The sequence below is a fragment of the Squalius cephalus genome (assembly GCF_949319135.1).
Source record: "Squalius cephalus genome assembly, chromosome: 21".
In the NCBI taxonomy this organism is placed as follows: Eukaryota; Metazoa; Chordata; class Actinopteri; order Cypriniformes; family Leuciscidae; genus Squalius; species Squalius cephalus.
The window spans coordinates 5,505,890-5,526,956 of NC_137142.1; the positions used below are offsets into that span (position 1 = coordinate 5,505,890).

At 37.5% G+C, this 21,067-nt stretch overlaps 1 protein-coding gene across 8 annotated transcripts in view; it reads left to right on the plus strand.

Moving 5' to 3' along the window:
* The window catches only part of qkib (QKI, KH domain containing, RNA binding b), a 106,023-nt gene that overhangs the window by 81,890 nt on the left and 3,066 nt on the right, over positions 1–21,067 (plus strand). For 2 of the 8 annotated variants that reach the window (XR_013819481.1, XM_079854533.1), the window contains exons 5-7: positions 9,040–9,127; positions 9,616–9,915; positions 17,205–17,282. Coding sequence is in view for 7 of the 8 variants with exons in the window: in XM_079854533.1 (XP_079710659.1) it covers positions 9,040–9,127; positions 9,616–9,915; positions 17,205–17,282 (466 nt within the window). In the remaining variant the exon portion in view is untranslated. Of the gene's footprint in view, positions 1–9,039; positions 9,128–9,615; positions 11,401–14,579; positions 15,455–17,204; positions 20,920–21,067 lie in introns of those variants that run through there. The other 6 variants (XM_079854536.1, XM_079854535.1, XM_079854534.1 and 3 more) reach the window with 6 other exon arrangements.

Consider the following 21,067-nt stretch of genomic DNA (forward strand, 5'->3'; position numbering starts at 1 on the left):
CCTTCAACGAACATTAAAAGGAAATTTAAAAGTGTAAAAGCATCAACAAGGTATTTCAACAGACCAAATAACCCAAAAGCGCGAGTCTTTGGTTAATCACTGTAGAAATAAATGTCTGTATTATGTAACTTATGTTGCCTTAATCAAAAATGTTCATTAACTTCTAATATACTATTTCAAAGTGATTTACATCATTTTGACTGATAATAAATTGCATTTACCTGTGAAAGCAAGAGAAGTGAGGATTTGTGGAGAATAACGAGAGATTCTTCGTGCATTCCAGTGAATTATTAATGGAATATATCGTAAATTAAATTCGGGAGAACAGCCCACAAATATGCAGTATATGTTGTACTTTTACAGCGGATTGCAAAGGAAAAAAAGAAAGCAGCGACTGAAAAGAGCTCTTGCCATAGATACTCTTGTTATAACATGTCACATTAAAATACCAAGTATAACGTTATTCTCATGATGTCTGAAAATAAATTATGAAGGAAAATTGACAGCTCATCCAGTCAAACTGACAGATCAGCTTTATTTGTAGGGCAACCTTATGATTTTAATTGATTCGTTTCAGCCTTTTTGAATGGAAGTTCCCCAAACCGGAAGTGCCACCCATAATTCAAAACACAGTAAGGTTGTCAGGAATAAGGTGGATAGACACAATTCACACCAAGGACGATAACTATAACGATAAAGATATAGTTCTAAAATCATCCTAAATATAAAAGAATCACTTTCAAACCATTTTTTTTCCAGTTTAACTATAAAATCAATGACAGTCAATCAGAATCCAGCAGACTTTAAAGAACTTGCGCATTTAAGTCAGGCCTTGAGTCAGTATTGCATGCAATCCCAGAATGCATGGCAGACCAAACAGAATGTCGATTATATGTAAAATATATATTTACAAAATTATTTGTTTATAATATAAACACACACTGCCATTTAAAAGTTTAGGGTCAGTGAGTGTTTTATTTTATTTTTAAGTTATACTTTTATTCAACATGAATGCGTTAAATTGAACAGAAGTGACAGTAAAGACTTTTATTGTACAGTGTTAAGGGGGTCGCACACCGGATGAGAAGCGCCGCGCCGCGTCACGTCTAGGACAACTCGAGATATCGCACACCGGACCCGCACTTTCTCAGTTTATGGCCAGCAATATTGTTATGTTTAAGGACATTATGGAATTAAGATAATGTCTGTACTATGTTATGATTGTACTGTACAATTAAATAAAATCGTTGCTAAGTCTGCAGTCTGAACACTACCTCAGTTAACTGAATGAATTGAGAATATCACCTGAAAATCCGATAACATCAGCAGTTTTCATCCACGCAGCTGATTTCTGTAAATGAATCTAAAACTAAATGTATATTGCAGCACAGGGTGAAGTCAGTATATACATTAAAGACGATTTGAGACAAATAAATGTAAATTTATACAGGGGTGTGCGACCCCCTTTACAAAAAAAAAAAAAATCAAATAAATGTTGTTCTTTTGAACTTTCTATTCATCAAAAAATAAAAAATATTGATTTCCTCAAAAACATTAAGCAGCACAACTGTTTAAAATGGACTATTTTACTCACCATTTGTGAGTGCTACTGTACATCTTAGTATGCCTTTTAGAGTATCACACTGTAGAGTGATCAACATGCTAACTTCAGATGTGGGTTGAGTCTCCAGTGTGCTTCACTGTTTGAGTGTCGTGTGGAGTCGTTGCCTATGTAGAACGCTCCATATCCGTCACTTAAGAGGATCCATTTCAGTTAGGATGCCACCTAACGCCCTGTACACATTGATTTTGGGCTGTCCCAGGCAAAAGATGACCAATCATGGTGATTGCTGTGGTCGTGGCTCATAAACAGTGCTCCTACATCTCACAGTGTTTGCTGCTACGACCTACAACTACTGACTAGCCAATAAAAATTAAACACGAAATGGCGTATTAATCAACTTTACATTGCGCTAAAACTTAAAACTATTACCTCAAGCTCCAATTGCGAAATTGTCATGCCAACTTGGCCTCTTTTCCCTAGTCCATATTCTCCTCTTTCTTTCAGTGCACATTAAAAACTAAAATCTTGCTCTATTTGTTTACCACTAGCACATGCTGATGACGTTTTATTCTTCTATACTAACTTGCGTCGTATGATTCAATAGGTCTCATCATTGTACAGTCTACATACATGTCGTTTCCAAGTTTATTAGATCGATGTATACAGTGTGGTTTGTAATGATCTTATAGGATTGCTGAAATCACACAGTCTGGCGTTCACGCTGCCAGTGATTTGCAATGACAGAGCAACCTGCAGTCATTCATTTTTAATGAGCGTTCAGGATTTCCAATGAGATGAGCGACAACGACCGTTGGCGATGCAACAAAGTTAAACAAAGTTGAGTTCAACTTGATGCAAGTGAACGATGATACTGTTAATACACTGATGTAGTTGAGTAGCAACCAAGAGCACAGACACGCAATGACCTCCAGATGCCTATGGAGACTGTAGAGAGAGAGAGAGAGAGAGAGAGAGAGAGAGAGAGAGAGAGAGAGAGAGAGAGAGAGAGAGAGAGAGAGAGACAGAGAGAGAGAGAGAGAGAGAGACAGAGAGAGACAGAGAGAGACAGAGAGAGATGAAGGTGCAGACCTGACAGGCCATGATGGAAAGTTGTAGCCTGGCAGGCATTGTGTTCTAAAGGTCATCGTGATCCCAGTCTGAATAGCTCCAGAGTGATTCCTCTTTATGCAAGCGGACTTTAAAAGCCTTTTACATTGCCTGACCTGAACACACACACTTCTAGTCTCTCTGCCTGGACCTACTGATGGAGCCTGTGTCATAGCACTTTTAGGCACTGTTTACAAATGGTATCAACTTCATCATTGGGTCATCCGATCACAGTGGTCAGCTCTAAATATACACTACCGTTCAAAAGTTTGGGGTCACTATGTTGTCAATACATTTATTCAGCGAGGATGCACTAAGGGGGCGTTTACAGGAAAAAAAATTATGCGTTTTAAACGTTTTTGGGGTCTGAAAATGGGTTTCAAAGTGCAAGTTTGAAAAAGATGCCATTATCGTCTCCATGTAAAAACATGAATTTGTGGAAACGGTGACGTCATGAGCATGTGTATTAGGTATTCATGTTTACAAAGTGACATCGCCATCTACTGGTCTGGCGTGAATAATACAGGGTTTTTTAGTCGTTTCGCGAATCCGTGTGAACTGTGATCATTTTGACAATGTTGTCATCTGTGCATGAAAAATGTAAAGGAAAAACATTTCCGTTTTTTAGTGCATCGTTGTCATGTAAACGTACTCTAAATTGATCAAAACTGACAGTAAAAACATTTGTAAAGTTGCAAAATATTTCTATTATATTAAATGCTCTTCTTTTGGTCTTTCTTCTCATTAAAGAATCCTGATGTTTACACCAAAATATGAAGCAGCACTGTTTTTAATATTGATAATAAGAAATATTAGAATGATTTCTGAAGGATCATGTGACACTGAAGACTGGAGTAATGATCACAGGAATAAATTACATTTTAAAACACATTCAAACAGAAAACAGTTACTTTAAATTGTAATAACGTTTCACAATATTACTGTTTTACTGTATTTTTGGTCAAATAAATGCAGTCTTTGTGAGCATAAGAAACTTCTTCTTTTTTTTTTTTTGATCACACTTTAGATTAGGGTCCAACTCTCACTATTAACTACTCAATAAACTCCTAATTACTGCTTATTAATAGTTAGTAAGGTAGTTGTTAAGTTTAGGTATTGGAATGTAGAACATGATCATGCAGAATAAGGCATTTATATGTGCTTTATAAGTATTTAAATAAACAGTCAACATCCTAGTAACAAGCATGCTAATAAACAACTAGTTAAAAGTAAGAATTGGACCCTAAACTAAAGTGTTACCAAAGTTTCTGATTGGATCACTCAAAGCACATTTGGAAGTAGTCAAATGCATGTGACAAGATCCGATAACTCTGCATACAATCACTGTCCCAAAACAAAGGTACATATACGGCTTCAAAAGACGTGTAAACGTGGAACAGCAGCAAACAAGACTTGACAGAATATCTTCAGGACGCCTTACATGAACATGCAGTCACAGATCATGTGAAGGTCAGTTCATTCAGTGTAACAGAGACAGGATAAGAGGAGCAGACGGGCCACAAGCCAATGGGAGAAATCGAAACGCACTGTAGGCGTCAGGGTGAAAGAAAAACGAAGCAAAATTAGTCAGAACCCGGTGGCCAATCGGTGAGAATTTGATTTAGCCACCCCAGAGTCCTCTATATATTAAAGGGAAATCAGGACCAGAGGCGTTGGCTTGGAGCGCTCGCACGCAGAGACTCGCGCATTAACCATCAGCTCTGCTGCAGAGAGAGGCTTTGTTCTGTCAGTGTGTCTCGGTTTCACTGTGTGAGCAGGAAAAGCCCTCGGCAACGCTGTCATGGAAGGAGGGCGAGAGATGCGGATGAAAGAGGGACAGTGGAGAGGAAGAGGCCAGGGAAAGAAACGATTGTGACTGAGAGCAGAAAGAGGGAGATTGTGCCGGAATACATTACCGGCAAGTGTGAAAACCCGAGTGATGTCATCAGTATTGAACCCCGCAATGGCAGAAAGCTGTTTTTGATTTGTAGGTTGAAAAACGGATGGGCTGCCAAAGCATGGCAGACTGAAAAATTCACAATATGTGGTGCTGAACATGATACAAACTGGATTTTAAATTACTGTCTGGGACAGTTAGCATCCCTCCAGATCCCAACCTCAACCTTCACAGAACGCTTTGATGACATCACAGCACCTCTCACTGGCTCGCACCTGAAACTGCAGGCTTTGAACACTGGTTGTGTTGGGAATGCGCTGGACAGTGTGCACTGTGTGCTGCCGACTGTTTTATAGGAATATCATCTGACGCAAGACAACAAAAATGTTTCAAAATGTAATTATGCCACATTTATGCTCATTTTGCTATGATTATGCCACACTGTATTTGTTTAATTCATCATCTCGTAAAGATGTGTAAAAAATATCCTAAATTTTGTCATTCCAATCAAATGAGTTAACAAAAAGGTGTTAAAAATCACAGTTATATTATGTGGTTCATTCATCACGGAAAGTCAGGATGTCGAGTGCATTGCATTGTGGGATACAGTCGTCCTTGAAATGTGTTTAGGTTTTATACTGCACATTTTGGCCACTACTGTTTTGGGTTTTGTTTTGTTTTGTTTTTTGCAAAAAAATAATGTGTTTATTCAGCAAGGACACATTAAATTGATCAAAAGTGACAGTAAAGACATACATAATTGCTATTCTTTTGAACATTCAAAGAAACCTTAAAAAGAAATGTATCATGGTTTCAACAAGAATATTAAGCAGCACAACTGTTTTTAACAGTGTGACAATTAATTACTGTAATTTAATTACTTTTCCTTTGAAAAAGTAAAGTAAGGGACTACTCTTCATTTTTCTGTCATTTAAACACAGTTACTTCTGAAGTAATTGCATTAAAACTGTAGAGAAAAATTTGATTAAAATGATGTGGATTTAACATCAAAATGTAACATGTAATATTTTTAAAAATGTGTATTTTTAATGTAACCCTCTCCATTTAAATACTTTGATCAGTTCAAGAATAATTTATGCAAATATTATATCATTTGTTTGAAAAGAGCAGTTTCATGTCTGTCTTTGTATTGTTTAACTGGTTGAGGATGATAAGGGATTTAGAAAGCAATTAGTAATAAGTAATGCAATATTTTTTTAGAGAGAGACTGTTAAAGATTTCATTAGTAGCTAGTAATTATTATAATTTTTTAACTAAACCAACACAGGTTTTAATAATGAAAATAAAATAAATATGTATTAAAATAGAAAACAGTTATTTTCAATTGTAATAATATTTCACAATATTACAGTTTTTACTGTATTTTAGATTTTTTTTATCTTGATAACACTTTACAATAAGGTTTCATTGGTTAACATAAGTTAATGTATTAACTAACAATGAACTAACCATGAGCAATACATTTGTTACAGTATTTTGTTAATGTTAGTTCAAGTCATTCATTGATTGTTCATGTTAGTTCAGAGTGCATAAACTAATGTGAACAAATACAACTTTTGATTTTAATAATGTATTAGTGTTGAAATTAACATATTTAGATAAATAAATGCTGTTCATTCTTAATTCATCTTAAGTGTTACCAAAAATCTCTCTTTACTCATTATTGGATCAGTCTTGCAATACTCACGACTAATAGTTTTACCACAAAACTAAAACCTTTCTAAATGATTCAGCTGTCATGCAGTGAGCATCGTGCTAATATTCCTCTCCACATAAGCGTAGCCATTGAATACTCTCTTTTATCCGTAAGACCAAGCTCAATTCACCCTCCTGAAGCTTTCAAAACAAGAGAGGTAGCCTCCTGCGGTCCCGTCATCTGTCACCACTAATAAAGCATGTCTACTCACCAGGACGATGTAGTGTAGATCAAAACAACAACACAGGAAGAAATAACATATATATTTCATAACTTCATAACATAACTTTCTTAAGTTCTGCTACAGTATGTAGGCCATCTCTGAAAAGAGTTTTCCCCGCAACTTTCTCTGGCTCTCATAAGTGAACGTGTGCTCTCAGAGGCCAGCCTCTCAAGGACAGAGCACATTAGGCTGATTAAATAAAGACAGAGAGTGATTTATAACAGCTCTGTCCCACTCTATTCATCAGCGGGCTCTTGACTTAATAAAGTATTGATATTTAGATGCACAGGGAGAGAGCGGGCAGTGTTTCAGCGGTGACGGGGGGGCGCAGGGGACCGGGCAGTAAATACATCTCTCTTACTGTAGCTCATCTCCACACGCCACAAACACACACTGAGGGAGCAGCACTGATCTCTCTGAGACCCTCAGACATGATGCGAGGGACGGGGCTGTTCAAATAAGCATGGCCATTTTCATGTACACTTCATTAGGTAACACTTTATTTTACAGTGTCCTTGTTACATATAGTAATAACAGTAAATTATGCACAATTGCATTTGCGTTCAACTTACCCTCAATCCTACCCTAACCCTATAGTAAGTACATTACATTACAGTAAGTACTTAAATAAATAATTACACTGTAACAATGACACCTTAAAATAAGATTTTACATTTAAGTGCCGAGTAATAATAATCAACTACATGTACTTACTCTAGGGTTTGGGTTAGGATTAGAGTGTGGTTTAGGGTTAGTTGCATGTAATTAAGCACAATTTATAGTAATTACTAAAGCAACTACATGTAACAAAGACTAAAGACTCTTACCCCATATTCTTCAAAGTTTCTCTTTCTTTCTTTTTTTTAATAGATCATACAGAAAAACATGTTAAATTGAGGACATAAACAATACAAAAGAATTAATACGCTGAAAAAAAGAAATCTTCTAAAAAGCTAAAAAGATGCAGTCGAAGACTGTGCTGGGAGATCTGGAATGGAGTGATGAGTGAAAATTGATGGAAAAGCTACAATATTTTTTCGCAAACTCGATTTAGTGAAAGTGACGTGCGAAGACCAAGCATGGTAAATCATACTCTGAATTTGACACTGTGGCTAGTGGTTTTCCAAAGAAAAAGCAAAGCATTTTCATTGGCCACAATTTTAACATCGATACCATGGGGGAAAACTGCCATACAGATATTTTTAATATCATCTCATAATTTGTCAGCAGGTGCATTAGGCTGCTGTCACTTTAAGACCTGATGCACACATCCATTATACTGTTACACATGCGTTTTCTTTATCAACTGTTTACGTTCACTTAAAACAAGACCGGCATTGTGACCTTATTTTGTGTGTATTTGATTGTTTAAACACAATAAGCAGTGGAAAAAACTCAATTTAGTTCTGAGAGACGGCTTTATGTGCGTGCACTTCGGGTGTAAGCACAAAGTCTGCGGGAATGAGTACAATTATGCGCAATCACACTGAAATTCAAGCCCTGTAACACCAACAATATTCATCCAGAGCAAATGAAATGAGTGAATGAGGGGAGGAGGGTTTGTGTGTCACTCGCTGTCGGAGAGATGAGAGAAAGAGAAAGCGCAGCTGGTGTTGTGTGTCTATTCTACAGAAAATTTGTATTGGAAGTGTTTCGGATATTCAGTATAGATATGTATCGAAAAATCTATATTTTTGACAACACAACATTGCACTTAGTTTATTATTTCAGATGATTTTTTAAAAGGCTACTATTGAATAGTGTATATATATTATATATAAAACTCATCCCGCCTAAGTGGCTAGTATGAGTGACTGTGTTACACACCACTACTGAAATACACACGCATTTAGCGGGTTGGCTGGTGTTAATGTCAAGCTCTGCTTATTTCGGGAATTAATGCAGGTGTTGTCTTCTGTGATTAGTTTTCTCTTTCGGTTGTCTATTGTCATGGCGGAGCGGATTAGTTTAAACTTAGTTTATAGCTAGTAGCTACTTAGAGTTATTTAAACTCTCGAAATGTTTATAGCTGGCTACCTGAACACATGCTTTAATGGCACATCCTTTTGAAGGAAACTCGATCACCCTGGAGAACTGAGGTTTATTACCGCCGAAGCAGAGGAAGAACGCATATTAAAAATGTACAACCTTGTGCTTGAAATGTACTGGCCAAGCATTAGATAAACATGTGAGACTTTGTACAAGAGATTTTGTTAGATTTGAAGAAGAAAAAAAATGGGTTGCACTTTATTTTACAGTATGTGCACTTACAGTGTAACTACCTAAGAAAGTACTGGTTAAGATAAGGCAACTACATGGGTTAAGGTTAGATTTAGGGGTAGGTTCAGGGTTAGTACCTAGTTATTACCCAGTTATTGTAATTACTATAATAAGTACACAGTATGTATGTGGGGAACAGGACTGTACAATAAAGTTCTACTAGAAAATGCTTTCAGCTGCAGCGTGAATAGTAGCAGTAGCGAAGAGTATGCTTATGTTTTTGACCTCTTTGCGTTTCTTTATTCCGACAGGCCGAAGGAGAGGACAGTCTGAAGAAGATGCAACTGATGGAACTGGCCATTCTCAACGGCACCTACAGAGACGCCAATATCAAATCACGTAAGCTTCCCCTTCCTCTGCTAGCAAACAGAGACAGTATTGTGTGAAGCCTTTGTAAGTGCGGCTCTCGGTAATCAGTAATCCAAGTAACCCTGATTCCCTGATAAATCCTCTGACAAGTGTCTCAGTATTGTGATCCAGAATTAGCGCCTACATCCAAAGAGCAGCTAATGAACTGAAAGAATTGAGAACATGCTCTGCTATCTGTGAAAACAATGTTTCCTTAATTTACTGGATGTTGTGACATCCTCCTCCTCGCTTTGCTGCTTGAGTAAATAGTACCGAAGCCTGTAGAACTGCAGGAGTGCGATATTGTTTTGAGTCCGCTGGCATTGTTTACTAATGAATAGCTGAACAGCTTTAGCATTGCTGTCATGCTCTGTGTCCAGCGTTTGCCTGTGCATGGTTCTAACTGTTTTTGTCTTTTTTGTCCCGACCCCACCCGTCTTCATCCACCCCCCACCCTCGCATTTTTCTGCTCACCGCAGCTGCCCTTGCGTTCTCTCTTGCAGCGAGCGCCCAGGCGCCTCGGATCATCACCGGCCCAGCACCTGTCCTGCCGCCCACGACCTTGCGCACACCTACGCCCGCGGGGCCGACCCTCATGCCCCTCATCCGCCAGATCCAGACCGTCATGCCCAACGGCTCCACTCACCCGGCAGGAGCCACCCTAATGCAGTCCGGCCCAGAGTCAGGCCTGATCTACGCCACACCCTACGATTACCCCTACACACTGGCCCCCGCCACCTCCATTCTGGAGTATCCCATCGACTCCAGCGGGGTGTTAGGTAAGCATAGCCACACTTGCCAATGTCTCACCTCAACCAGACCCTTTCAGCATGGCCCGTGGACTCCAGGGCTTGACATTAACACCCACCAACCCGCCGAATGCTGGTGGATTTCAGCAGTGGCGTGTAATGCAGTCACTCCTACTAGCCACTTTGGTGGGTTGAATTTTATGTATAATAGGCCTATAAACAGTTTTCAGTTGTAGTCTTTTAAAAAGGCATCTGAAATAATAAACTAAGTGCAATGTAGTGTTGTCAAAAATAGAGATTTTTTCGATACAAACCGATACTGAAATATCTGAAATGCTCATCTCTTTCTCTCTCTCTCATCTCTCTGACAGCGAGTGACACACAAACCCGCCTCCCCTCACTCACTCGCTTCATTTGCCCCAGATAAATATTGTTGGTGTTACAGGGCTTGAATTTCGGCATTCCCGCAGATTTTGTGCTCACACCCAAAGCGCGCTCTCAGTACTAAATTGAGTCGCTGTTTATTGCGCCTAAACAGTCAAATACACACAAAATAATGTCAAAATGTCTGTATTGGCAAGTATTCACGTAAACTCAGTCAGTTATGTTTTAAGTGAACGTAAACAGTTGAGAAAGAAAACACATGTGTAACAGTATAATGGATGTGTGCGTCAGGTCTTAAAGTGACAGCAGCCTAATGTACCTGCTGCCAAATTATAAAATAATATTAAAAATATCCATATGGCAGATTTTCCCCATGTGGCCAATGAAAATGCTGTGAGGCAAGTAACTTTGGAAACCCATTAGCCACAGTAGCCACAAAAAGTAAAGCCCTGATGGACTCCCATGTCTACTATGGCCGTACGATAGGGATGGGCGGTATGATGATATTTAGCATGTGACATTTTGCTATTCCACAGTAAATATATTTGCTTTTCCTTATTTACATGTATCATAGAGAAATATGGGATAAACGTGAAAATACAAAGCTTAAAACTTATATTGCACAATTTGAAGCAATTTTGGTTGTTTACGGTTGCAGATCAACATCTCAACTTAGCGAAAAACTTTATGAATAAATTCGACTACGAATAGGACGCACGTATAAAGCGAGCGTTTGAAGCGAAATAGACGCACGTTTGAGGTGAAATTCGCTTCTTGTGGGAGGGGCAAGTGCTAGGCGGTTGTCTGTTTGCAAGATGGCTGATGTTGATCGAGCATTCATCGAGAGAGTTACCGCTCTGTATTTGCTCTGGAGAGCAGAACAGCGGCGTAGGGGTAACGCGGCACGAACAGACGCCAAAGATTTTTCAACTGGTTTCAGACATGAATTCACTTCAAATGCGTGAATGCACAAAAAGCACCAAATAAAATCACTCGTGCATATCACTCTTGCGTATCACGCCAGATGCTCAATTCACCTCTTTCGCAAGAACTGGACTCGCAAATGAGGAAGAAATCATCCATTGCGCCGCGCTAAACGCGCCTGTCGAGCCGCAGGACCTCCAGACCTTTACATTGACTTAAAGGGATAGTTCACTTTGAAATTAAATTTTGGTATGTTTTAGCTTACCTCAAGGGCATCCAAGATGTAGGTGTCTTTTTTTCCGCAGTAGTTTCAATTTTGATATTTTTAGGTCAAACCGTTCTTGTCTGTCAGTCATTTCATGCAGGTCTATGGATACTGTCTCAAAGAGCATGCACAAAATTCAAATTAAAACAATTCCCCATCGTCCAAATTAAACAATGCCATCAATGTGTACTTACGATGGGGAATTGTTTAATTTGGACGATGGGGAATTGTTTTAATTTGAATTTTGTGCATGCTCTTTGAGACAGTATCCATAGACCTGCATGAAATGACTGACAGACAAGAACGGTTTGACCTAAAAATATCAAAATTGAAACTACTGCGGAAAAAAAGACACCTACATCTTGGATGCCCTTGAGGTAAGCTAAAACATACCAAAATTTAATTTCAAAGTGAACTATCCCTTTAACATGGAAATCACTCGCTCCAGATGCTCAATTCGCGTTCGGTGTGAACGTAGCTTAAGAATCGATCTTGAAAAATGCTCAAAAAGTTTTCAGATATTTTCTGCAGAACATCCTGAGAAGAAAATGTTCTGATTTTATGGCATTTCTTGCTGAAGACTCGTTGATTAGCTCGATAAAAAACACCCCAAAGACTGTCTTTTGCTGCTGCCTGCAGATCACCATAATAATCATAATAACACCATAAAAATCATAATAAGTGTGCATACTATTGTTCATAAAATATTTAACCTTAAGAGGTTAGCCGGATCATTTCCGTACCAAGAGCAGCACAAACTAGTGTCTTGTTTAAGACATGCTAAATAATGGTGCAAATACCAGTAAATTGACGAGTGCAAACCTTAGTAAATCAGCTTGCATTATTCATTTAAATACTCTCCTCCCATCAATTTTGTATCTGAAAGGGAAACTCCTACAAACGCATAAGCAATAAGGTCAGCTGCAAAATAACCATTTTCAGATGTAATCCTTGCTGTTGGATTATTATTCCCCTTTTCACTTAGAAATTTCTTGTAAATTTCATATTTAATTACAAAAAAATGGCAAGTAACACACTGAAGTAAACATGATATTTTAAAGTAGAAAGATTTTCTCCAGTAATGTGAACTTTGAAAAAAAAAACAAAAAAAAACAAACATTTTTTACAGTGTAAGAAGAAAATAGGCATCTTATTAATGTTTTGTGACCTAGGCCCCTGATCTTTTGTGTACATGAAATTCCATATAAAAATGAAATAATGTATCAACAAGAGGATGTATATTAAGATATAATACATACTGTGATGTAAGATTTGATCACACCGCCCACCCCTTCCCTATGCCTTCTTCTAAAATATCCTCCAACATAAACACACCCAAAACCTGCCCTCCTACACCAACCAAAAGCCTCTGGTTTCCCGCATTAAGGCCACCAGCACCACCAGCCTCTGCTGTCGCAGAAGGACGTAATGCGCAGTAATATACAAACAAAAACAACAATACATCAAGCCTTTTCCACTTAATCCATTTAGCGTCGTAAAAAGTCCTCGCTCATCACAAAAAAAAAGAAGAAAAAATCCTTTTAAGAAATGTTTGCATAAATGATTTGGCTTTTAAGTGCTCTACTGGCTTTATATGAATAATGAGAGCGCTCTCTCTCAAAAGCCCTGTCCTCTCCACTCCACACAAGCTGTATGGCTTCATTAAAGCACTTGAGAAAAGCCGATTATGAATATCATGTTTCCAACAGCATTCTGCCAGTTTAACACTGGCTTCTCCCAAAGGCACGGTGTTAAGTTGAGAAGCGACAAATAGCCCGTCCCAATGCCAAGAGCAGCGTGTCCAATTAGAGCAGATGAAGGAGGGTTTAGCTACTGTCCAATAAGCATGTTTATTGAGCCGGTCTCAAGCAGGATGGTTCTCAGCACGGTCCTCATAGGACAGTCTCTGCGTTACACTGTCTGGGTGGAGGGAAGGACGGGCCGTTCACATATACAGCGATTTTGCAAGAACTGGGCAGCTGGAAGTCAGACATTTTAATTTGGTGATTTCCAGTAACCAGTGTGGGCGTGGCCAGTGTGGGCGTGTCCACAGTGTGTGTGTGTCCAGGAAAACCACATCTTTATGCAAATGAGCAGTGATGCAATGCCGCAAGAGAGAGACATACATGTTACCCATTTACAACTTAATTATTTCCACATTTTAAACTAGTAAGTCATCACGATGAAATAACACAAATGGAGGTTTGGGAGTTATGTAGCATTGATAAACTATTATAGTTTTTGGTTAATATTAGACATTTTTATTTGATTTAATTTTAGTTAAAGTTTTAGTAATTTAGTGGTGTTTTTTGTCATTTTTATTAGTTTTTATTTTTAAATAAGTTTCATTAGTTAACATGAACTAATAATGAACTGCACCTTCTACAGCATTTATTAATCTTAGTTAATGTTCATTTCAACATTTACTAATACATTATTAAAATCATAAGTTGTATTTGTTAACATTAGTTAATGCACTATAAACTAACATGAACAAACAATGAACAGCTGGATTTTTATTAACTAATGTCAACAAAGATTAACAAATACATCAATAAATGTATTGCTCATTGTTTGTTCAAGTTAGTTAATACATTAATGGTAACTAATCATTGTAAAGTGTTAAGAATATTTCAAGTAATGAAAATATGTTTATGCTTTGATTTTAGTTTTAGATAAATACAAATGTATTTTTTATAAAAAATTAAAAATGTATTTAAAATATAGCTATTTTTGTTAAACATAAAAGTAAATTTACATTTGTTTACAAAACAAATATCAGGCATGTCAGAAACCATCTCGGAAATGATTGGCATTCTAGGTTTGATTCATTCATTGATAATTGTCCAGCTTTTATAATGCACTGCTGAAATTCACATTTAAGAATATTCTTAGTGTGCAAGTAAACCGATTCCTTGTCAGATTAAAACAGCGACATGTTTTCACGGCCTGCATATTGCTTTTGTGATCAAATTTTTAAAAGCTATGAACAGCCCAGCAGGATCATTAAAGCGGTAGTAAGAGTGATATAATGTCTGTATGTGTGAACGCCCCATAAGAGATGGAAGGGTGTTTTTGGAGAGGTTTTCACCCTGTCTTCTTTCTTGTGTGACCTATACAGCGTCCTCAAAGGCCGAAGAGCTGCCCCTCTACCTGGGCTTTCAGACCTGTCACATTCCCATCACAGTCCAGCGCGGAGAGCCAACCGGTCGGCCTCCCTTTTAAAGTGCCCCTCTTTGCCCCGCCCCCTCCGACAAGCCCCGCCCCCACACCGCAGACACGCCCCCCTGCTCCGCCTCCTGTTATCGGACTGGCTGTACTCCCCGGCCTCTTTCATTCTGTCTGTTTCTTTAAATCATGGTTTTTGTTTTTCTGTGTTTGGTTTTGTACTTTTTTGTTTTTTTTATCTGTAATGTGATGTTTTAGTTTTTTTTTTTTGTGTGTACAATGATGAGGGAGACAAAGCACTGAGCCCCAAACTGCTGCACAAGCCTTTCTGGATGACCCCCATCCCTCAGTCTGAGCGGGACACATCAGGGTGAGGGGCATCAGGAGGGGCAACATGAGGATGGTGAGGGGACAGTGGGGGTCGAATGGGGGCTGCTTAAATTGTGAGGGGAGACTATCTGAGAACGGGCATCTGTTGAGGCTGTTCACTGAGCAGTTTTAGGACAGTTTAACGCACTTTGGTGGGGCATTTTGGCTTAAAATCTAAAGTGACATTATATATTTTATATAATTATATATTCCAATATATAATCACACCAGAAGGACATTTCCATTTGTTAAGCTTGTTAATAACATGTCAGGGTCATAGTTTACCACAAAATTGTTTGGCGTTAAGAAAAATGAAAAACAATTTGTGACTTTTGGTGACATTTTTCTAATCACTGTGAGGCCTGTTTCAAACCACATGCTTAAGGAGACCATTTCAGCTGTGCTTTTTTACACATCATTAGTATTTGTTACACTGAAGTATTACAGTTTTAGTTCAATAGTTTTTATCTATTGTGATTCAAAATCATGAGGATTAATTAAAAAAAAAAATCTGTAGCTTAATAAGATTTCATTAGTTAACATTAGTTAATGTATTAACTAACATGAACTAAAAATTAACAAAACATTTGTTACAGTATTTATTAATCTGTGTTAATGTTAGTTAAAAATCCAGCTGTTCATTGTTTGTTCATGTTATTTCACAATGCATTAACTAATGTTAACAAATACAATGTTTGATATAATAATGTATTAGTAAATGTTAAAATAAACATTATTAATAAATGCTGTATAGATGCAGTTCATTATTAGTTCATGTTAGCTGATCTTAACTAATGAAACCTTATTGTAAAGTGTTACCAAAAAGTCTAAAGCAAAACACCCAGTTGCATTATAGTAACAGAGAACATGTTCTTATTTGACTTTTGTCACAATGCAAAATATCTTAACAACTTTAATGTCAGATTTTTCTTTTGATTTTGGTTGAAATATGACGCAGATATACACTGCTGTTCAAAATGGTTCTTTTAAAGAATTTTGTTATTAAATATTAAATAATATGATTAAATAATAGTAATATTATTAAATAATGAAATACTTTTATTTTGCAAGGACGCATTAAATTGAATCAAAAGGGACTGTAAATAGTCAAACAAATGTCGTTCTTTTGAACTTTCTATTGAAGAAAGATTTCCACACACACACACACACAAAAAAAATGTTTTCAACATTGATAATAATAGTAATGATAAATGACATATTAAAATTGTAATAATATTTCACAATATTGCTGTTTTTATAGTATTTTTTGATCAAATAAATGCAGCCTTGTTGACCGTAAGAGTCTTTTTTCAAAACATTCAAAAAATAGTCCTGACCCCAGTCCTGTTGAACGGCGGTGTATGACCTGGTTTCACTGAGATCGCCTGCCATCGTCTCTCAAACTGTCCTAGAACGCGCTCCGTCTGACTGTGGTGTGTGTTGATTCCCGCCACTAATTTCCCGTTCCCTTCCTTCATTCTTTAGGTGTGGCTTTCCCCACTTCGCGGGATCCCCACTGCGCCCCTCATCCCATCTGAGTGTTAACATTCACACGCTTTCGTTTCACAGCTGCCTTGTTGGTTTTGAGTGATGTTTGTTCTCGAGCATGAATCTGGCCTAGCAGTCAGTCCGACACACTCCTGTTCGTTTACACTGGCTATTCCCAGAGCCCACAGAGACTGTACCTGTAATGCCATACATATGCCTTCACGCTCACACGTTTCCCCGGGACTGTGCCGCTGACTGCTACGCTTTTGTGTGGACTGGAAGGAGAGAGAAAAAAAAAAATCGATTGTTCTGCTTTACTAATCACTTAATTCATTGCCGTACATTTCTATTCTCCTGTTTTTGTTTTGTACTCCAGCAGATGTGCCTAAATGTTGTTCTCTCTGTGCCTTATCTCAGAGAGGGACTTTATCAGTATTATATTTAAAAACGCTGTCGCTCCTGCGCAAGATTACGTGAGTAGTAAAGCTTCCCGGTGAGAGTAATGTCTGTGACCCCGTGTCCAAGCCACGCAAAAACCCACCGATCCACTGGGGATAAATGAACCATGTTTGAATTTTGTACAAACACGTGTTTGGAGATTTTACAAAAGTATTATTTGTGCCTTAACTTGTATAATTTAAATGATTTGCATTTGTCAACACACGTGTGATGGAGACTGTGAGGTTTGACTGATCTGATGTTGATGTGATTGCAATCCAAGCAGGTGCGGTGACAGCTAAAGTTCGAAGGCACGAACTGCGCGTCCATCCTTACCAAAGGGTAGTGACCGCAGACAGAGGTTAGTTTAGTTCATGTGCTTCTCTTCATCACAGTAGACACTCACTGCTGGTCCTGATCTGTTGTGAAGCATGTGCAGTTTGAGCATGTTAAAAGACGTGCCATTTAATAAGGTGTGTTTGCTCTGAACCCTTCAGTTCCTGTGCGAGCACACACACACACACACACACACACTCATGTATACGTGGTCTTTCCTGCGCAGGTGGAGTGGTTGACTTCATTCCATTATTTTGATGACCTTATGATTTCAGCATGATGTTGATGACAAATAATGGATCTTTTCATGTGAACATGGGCTTTATTCACCCAATTACAACTCATTTTTAGTTTTCTCTAGTTATGCAAACAGCAAATCAGCTTTTATATATTTTGACTCTTGAAACATTTGGACACCATTTGAATGGATCTCATCATGAACTTGTCCTTTGTATATGAGCTAAAGTGGTTGTTGATAAGTACATGTAATACAATAGAAATCGCAGCGATAGCAATAATGCGTGTTCGCTATCAATAGGTTACAGGCTTTCAGAACAAACAGAAAAATGCCATTATTATGAAAAGCTTAAAGCTGAAGTGTGTCATTTTGTCAATGTTAAAATATATGCAGTTTCAATTATTAGTTAGCCAATTCTAAGATTGATTCCCCTGAAATGTGTAAAGACTGAGAATGCCTTTAAAACATTGATCTTTTTCCATGAGCATCCCGACCAGCCCAACACAGCAACATTGACTTGACCAGTGGCGGAATATATGAAGGAGGAGAAACCTGTCTGAAAACAGACATTATTTTATATAATTCTGTTTTATGATGTTAGTGGTGCAGAACTCACACACTTCAGCTTTAAAGAAAGGAAAGATGGCCTTTACTAAATCTGTTTCACCTTGTGTGAATCAATAAGTGTAATAAATAATTGGAATATGATATGGGCACAGCCTGTTTAATTTGACCATTTTATTATCTATCAGTTAATTGGTTAAGATCTATTTAAGTACTAATGTAATAATCAAATATCTGCTGATAGTGAGATTTGATTGACAGTTATCAAAATTGTAATAGTATGCAGTCTTGTGTAATGGATATCATCTGTATCCAGTGTTGCCAAATATTTTTAGTGGAAAGGAGTTAAAGCCTGCTCGAAATGTAGCAAAATGTCGCTAGATGACGTAATGTGCTGCGGTTTTACATCCGTTTTCTCCCCATGCTCTCATACTGGATTTTAATACTATATACAGCCAAATGTCCAATAAAGCTCTTCTCATTTACATATTTTCTGTCAGACAGTGGAAAGAGTGTGATATAGTGACTAGTGATGTTAGCCAGCTGTCCAAAAAGTCACTAGATTTGTTGCTAGTTGCTTTTTTGAAGAAAAGAAAAAGTCTGTAAATTTCTAATCGACAAAGTCTGTCTGTATCACTAACTGACCTGAGTGGATTTTGTGATGTAAATTAGGTATAAAATTATTAGAAAAAATGTTGAATTATTAAATTCTTTAAAAATATATTTATAGTGGCAATAAACGTGTACTGTATAGTTCCAAAGTGAAAATGCTCTATTTTTATTTAATAAAATATACATAATATATATGAGAATATAACATTAGTGAGCAGCGAGAAAGAAGAGAAGAGCATCTCAAGCTTCATAACGTTAATCATAAATCTTTGTTTATTTCCAGGCTTAAAATGGTTTTGAATTTTATTTCAATTTGGACCCCACCGCATGTTTAAAATATAATTAAAATATTTTATTAGTCCGTTCATTAAGGTGGATAACGATTTGACAATAATCACCTCAGCACTATGAAACAATTACAAAATCAAGTCTATCTCAGTATTTCCACAAACTGTAAACTCTGAAATGTCCCTGTTCACATGCATCTGTTACATATAAATTCAGTCGGCGCAGGTTAGACAGTGTGTGTGTGTGTGTGTGTGTGTGGTCACAGTGATTTGGCCTAGTAAGACATGTTCCTGGGTCGACGTGTTTGACATTCCTCTCTGAATATTTAGTCCTAACCCAATCCCTACCCATAACTTATCCCTAAAATCAGAGGGAAATGACGGGTGAATAACGCTGATGTAGAATCACCAAACCCTAAACTTGACATAAACTGTAAACTCGTCCCTCAAATCTGATTGGCTGATCGGAATGTTGTTCGAAGACGCTGATCCAGAAACATGTTGCGCTCGGTGAAATCACACGGTCAACGATACAGATGTTTTATTTGCTTAAGCTGTCAAACGACCACAGTTATCAAGCAGATCAGAGACTGAGGTCGCTTCCTCTCTTTTAATGTTTTGTTTTTCATATCCTTTTTTGTGCTATACGTGTTTTTATATAATGGAACTACTGCTTTGAAGAAAATCTACTTTTGAGAACCCATTTGCACAGAACTTCCAGATTTCCAATCTGTGCATTTGTACTGGACCACACGAATCACTTTTTTTATTTCAGCTGTTTACTTATTTTTATTGTTATTATTATTTCCATCTGTCGATATTTGCCTCATTTGATAAAGTGTTTCTATGTGGCACAAGCCTTTTATTTTGCACTGAATACATCAGAAACATTCATCTCTTTTTGAAAAAGTGAAAGCTACATCACACCTCAGAGCACGAAACTGAAGCGAATCTGCCGAGTCTTGCGGTTGACCGCCGCGAGTGGACGTTAGCGCCAGCGCCACTCTGCGGACGTGCGAGAGTAGAAATGCATTTGAGAAAAGAAAAAAAACTCCACTTGATACATTTTTTTATGTTTTACTGTAAGCTTCTTTTTATTTTTATTTTTGTTGTTGAAAAGAAAATAGTATTTACTTGTGGCTTTTAAAATATCTATAAAAATATATATCTAAAAAAAATATATAAAGCAGGAATGTATATGAATTGTCAAATTTTACTTGTATTTTGGAAGAGATAGTAATGGTATTATAGAGGGCTATTTGTAGGAAAGAAAAATATGCATCATAGCAGCTTTATAGCACCATGTTAGAAAATTTCCTATATTTTTGGATATATGTTAGGGCTTTATATATGAATGATAAGACTTTTTCAATGTTTATATGCAAAAGCATTTTATATTATGTGTCCTGTGATAGTCTGAGGGTGAAGGTTAAAAGTCCCACAGCTTGAATTTCCATGGCTATTATGCTAGAAAATACCTTGTAGTGTTGCTTTGTATCATTAAGGCCAAGATTTTTATGTTGTTGTACATAGAACAAAAAGGAATTTGAAAAGGCAATAAAAAGTTTTATTGAATTAAAAACAAAAAAGGCACCAGCGGTTGTTTTGGACCTAAATTATTTCCTCGATTCTTAACAAGAAAGCATTGATCTTCCATCTCCATCATAACTGCCTTCTTAATGCTCAAGTGTTTAATAGCAGTCATGTGACCTTCACCGACCTTCTTCAGATCTCCTCTCATTTCATCAGCAGCTTCTTCTCTCGTGAGCGCTCACACTAGACTCGGCGTACGCTCAGAAGATCTGTCTTTCACCGTGGACCGAAGTTCAGGTTTGAAGTCATATGCCGAAAAGATAGAGGAGCTAATAATGTTGGATTGATCTCTTGGCTCTAACAAATCATTTGAATGCATTATTATTTATTAACAATTCATTGGTTTAAGATTATGCACTCCAGATCCAAAGCCAACATTTGAACTTGAATCTCTCCTGGACCAATCGAAAAGGGTTTAATGACATCATATCCTGTCACGCTTAAGCCTAGTGTGACCGCTCCTTCAGTCTGTCCATTCACTTGACTGCTACTAACCATTAGACACATTTATCACTA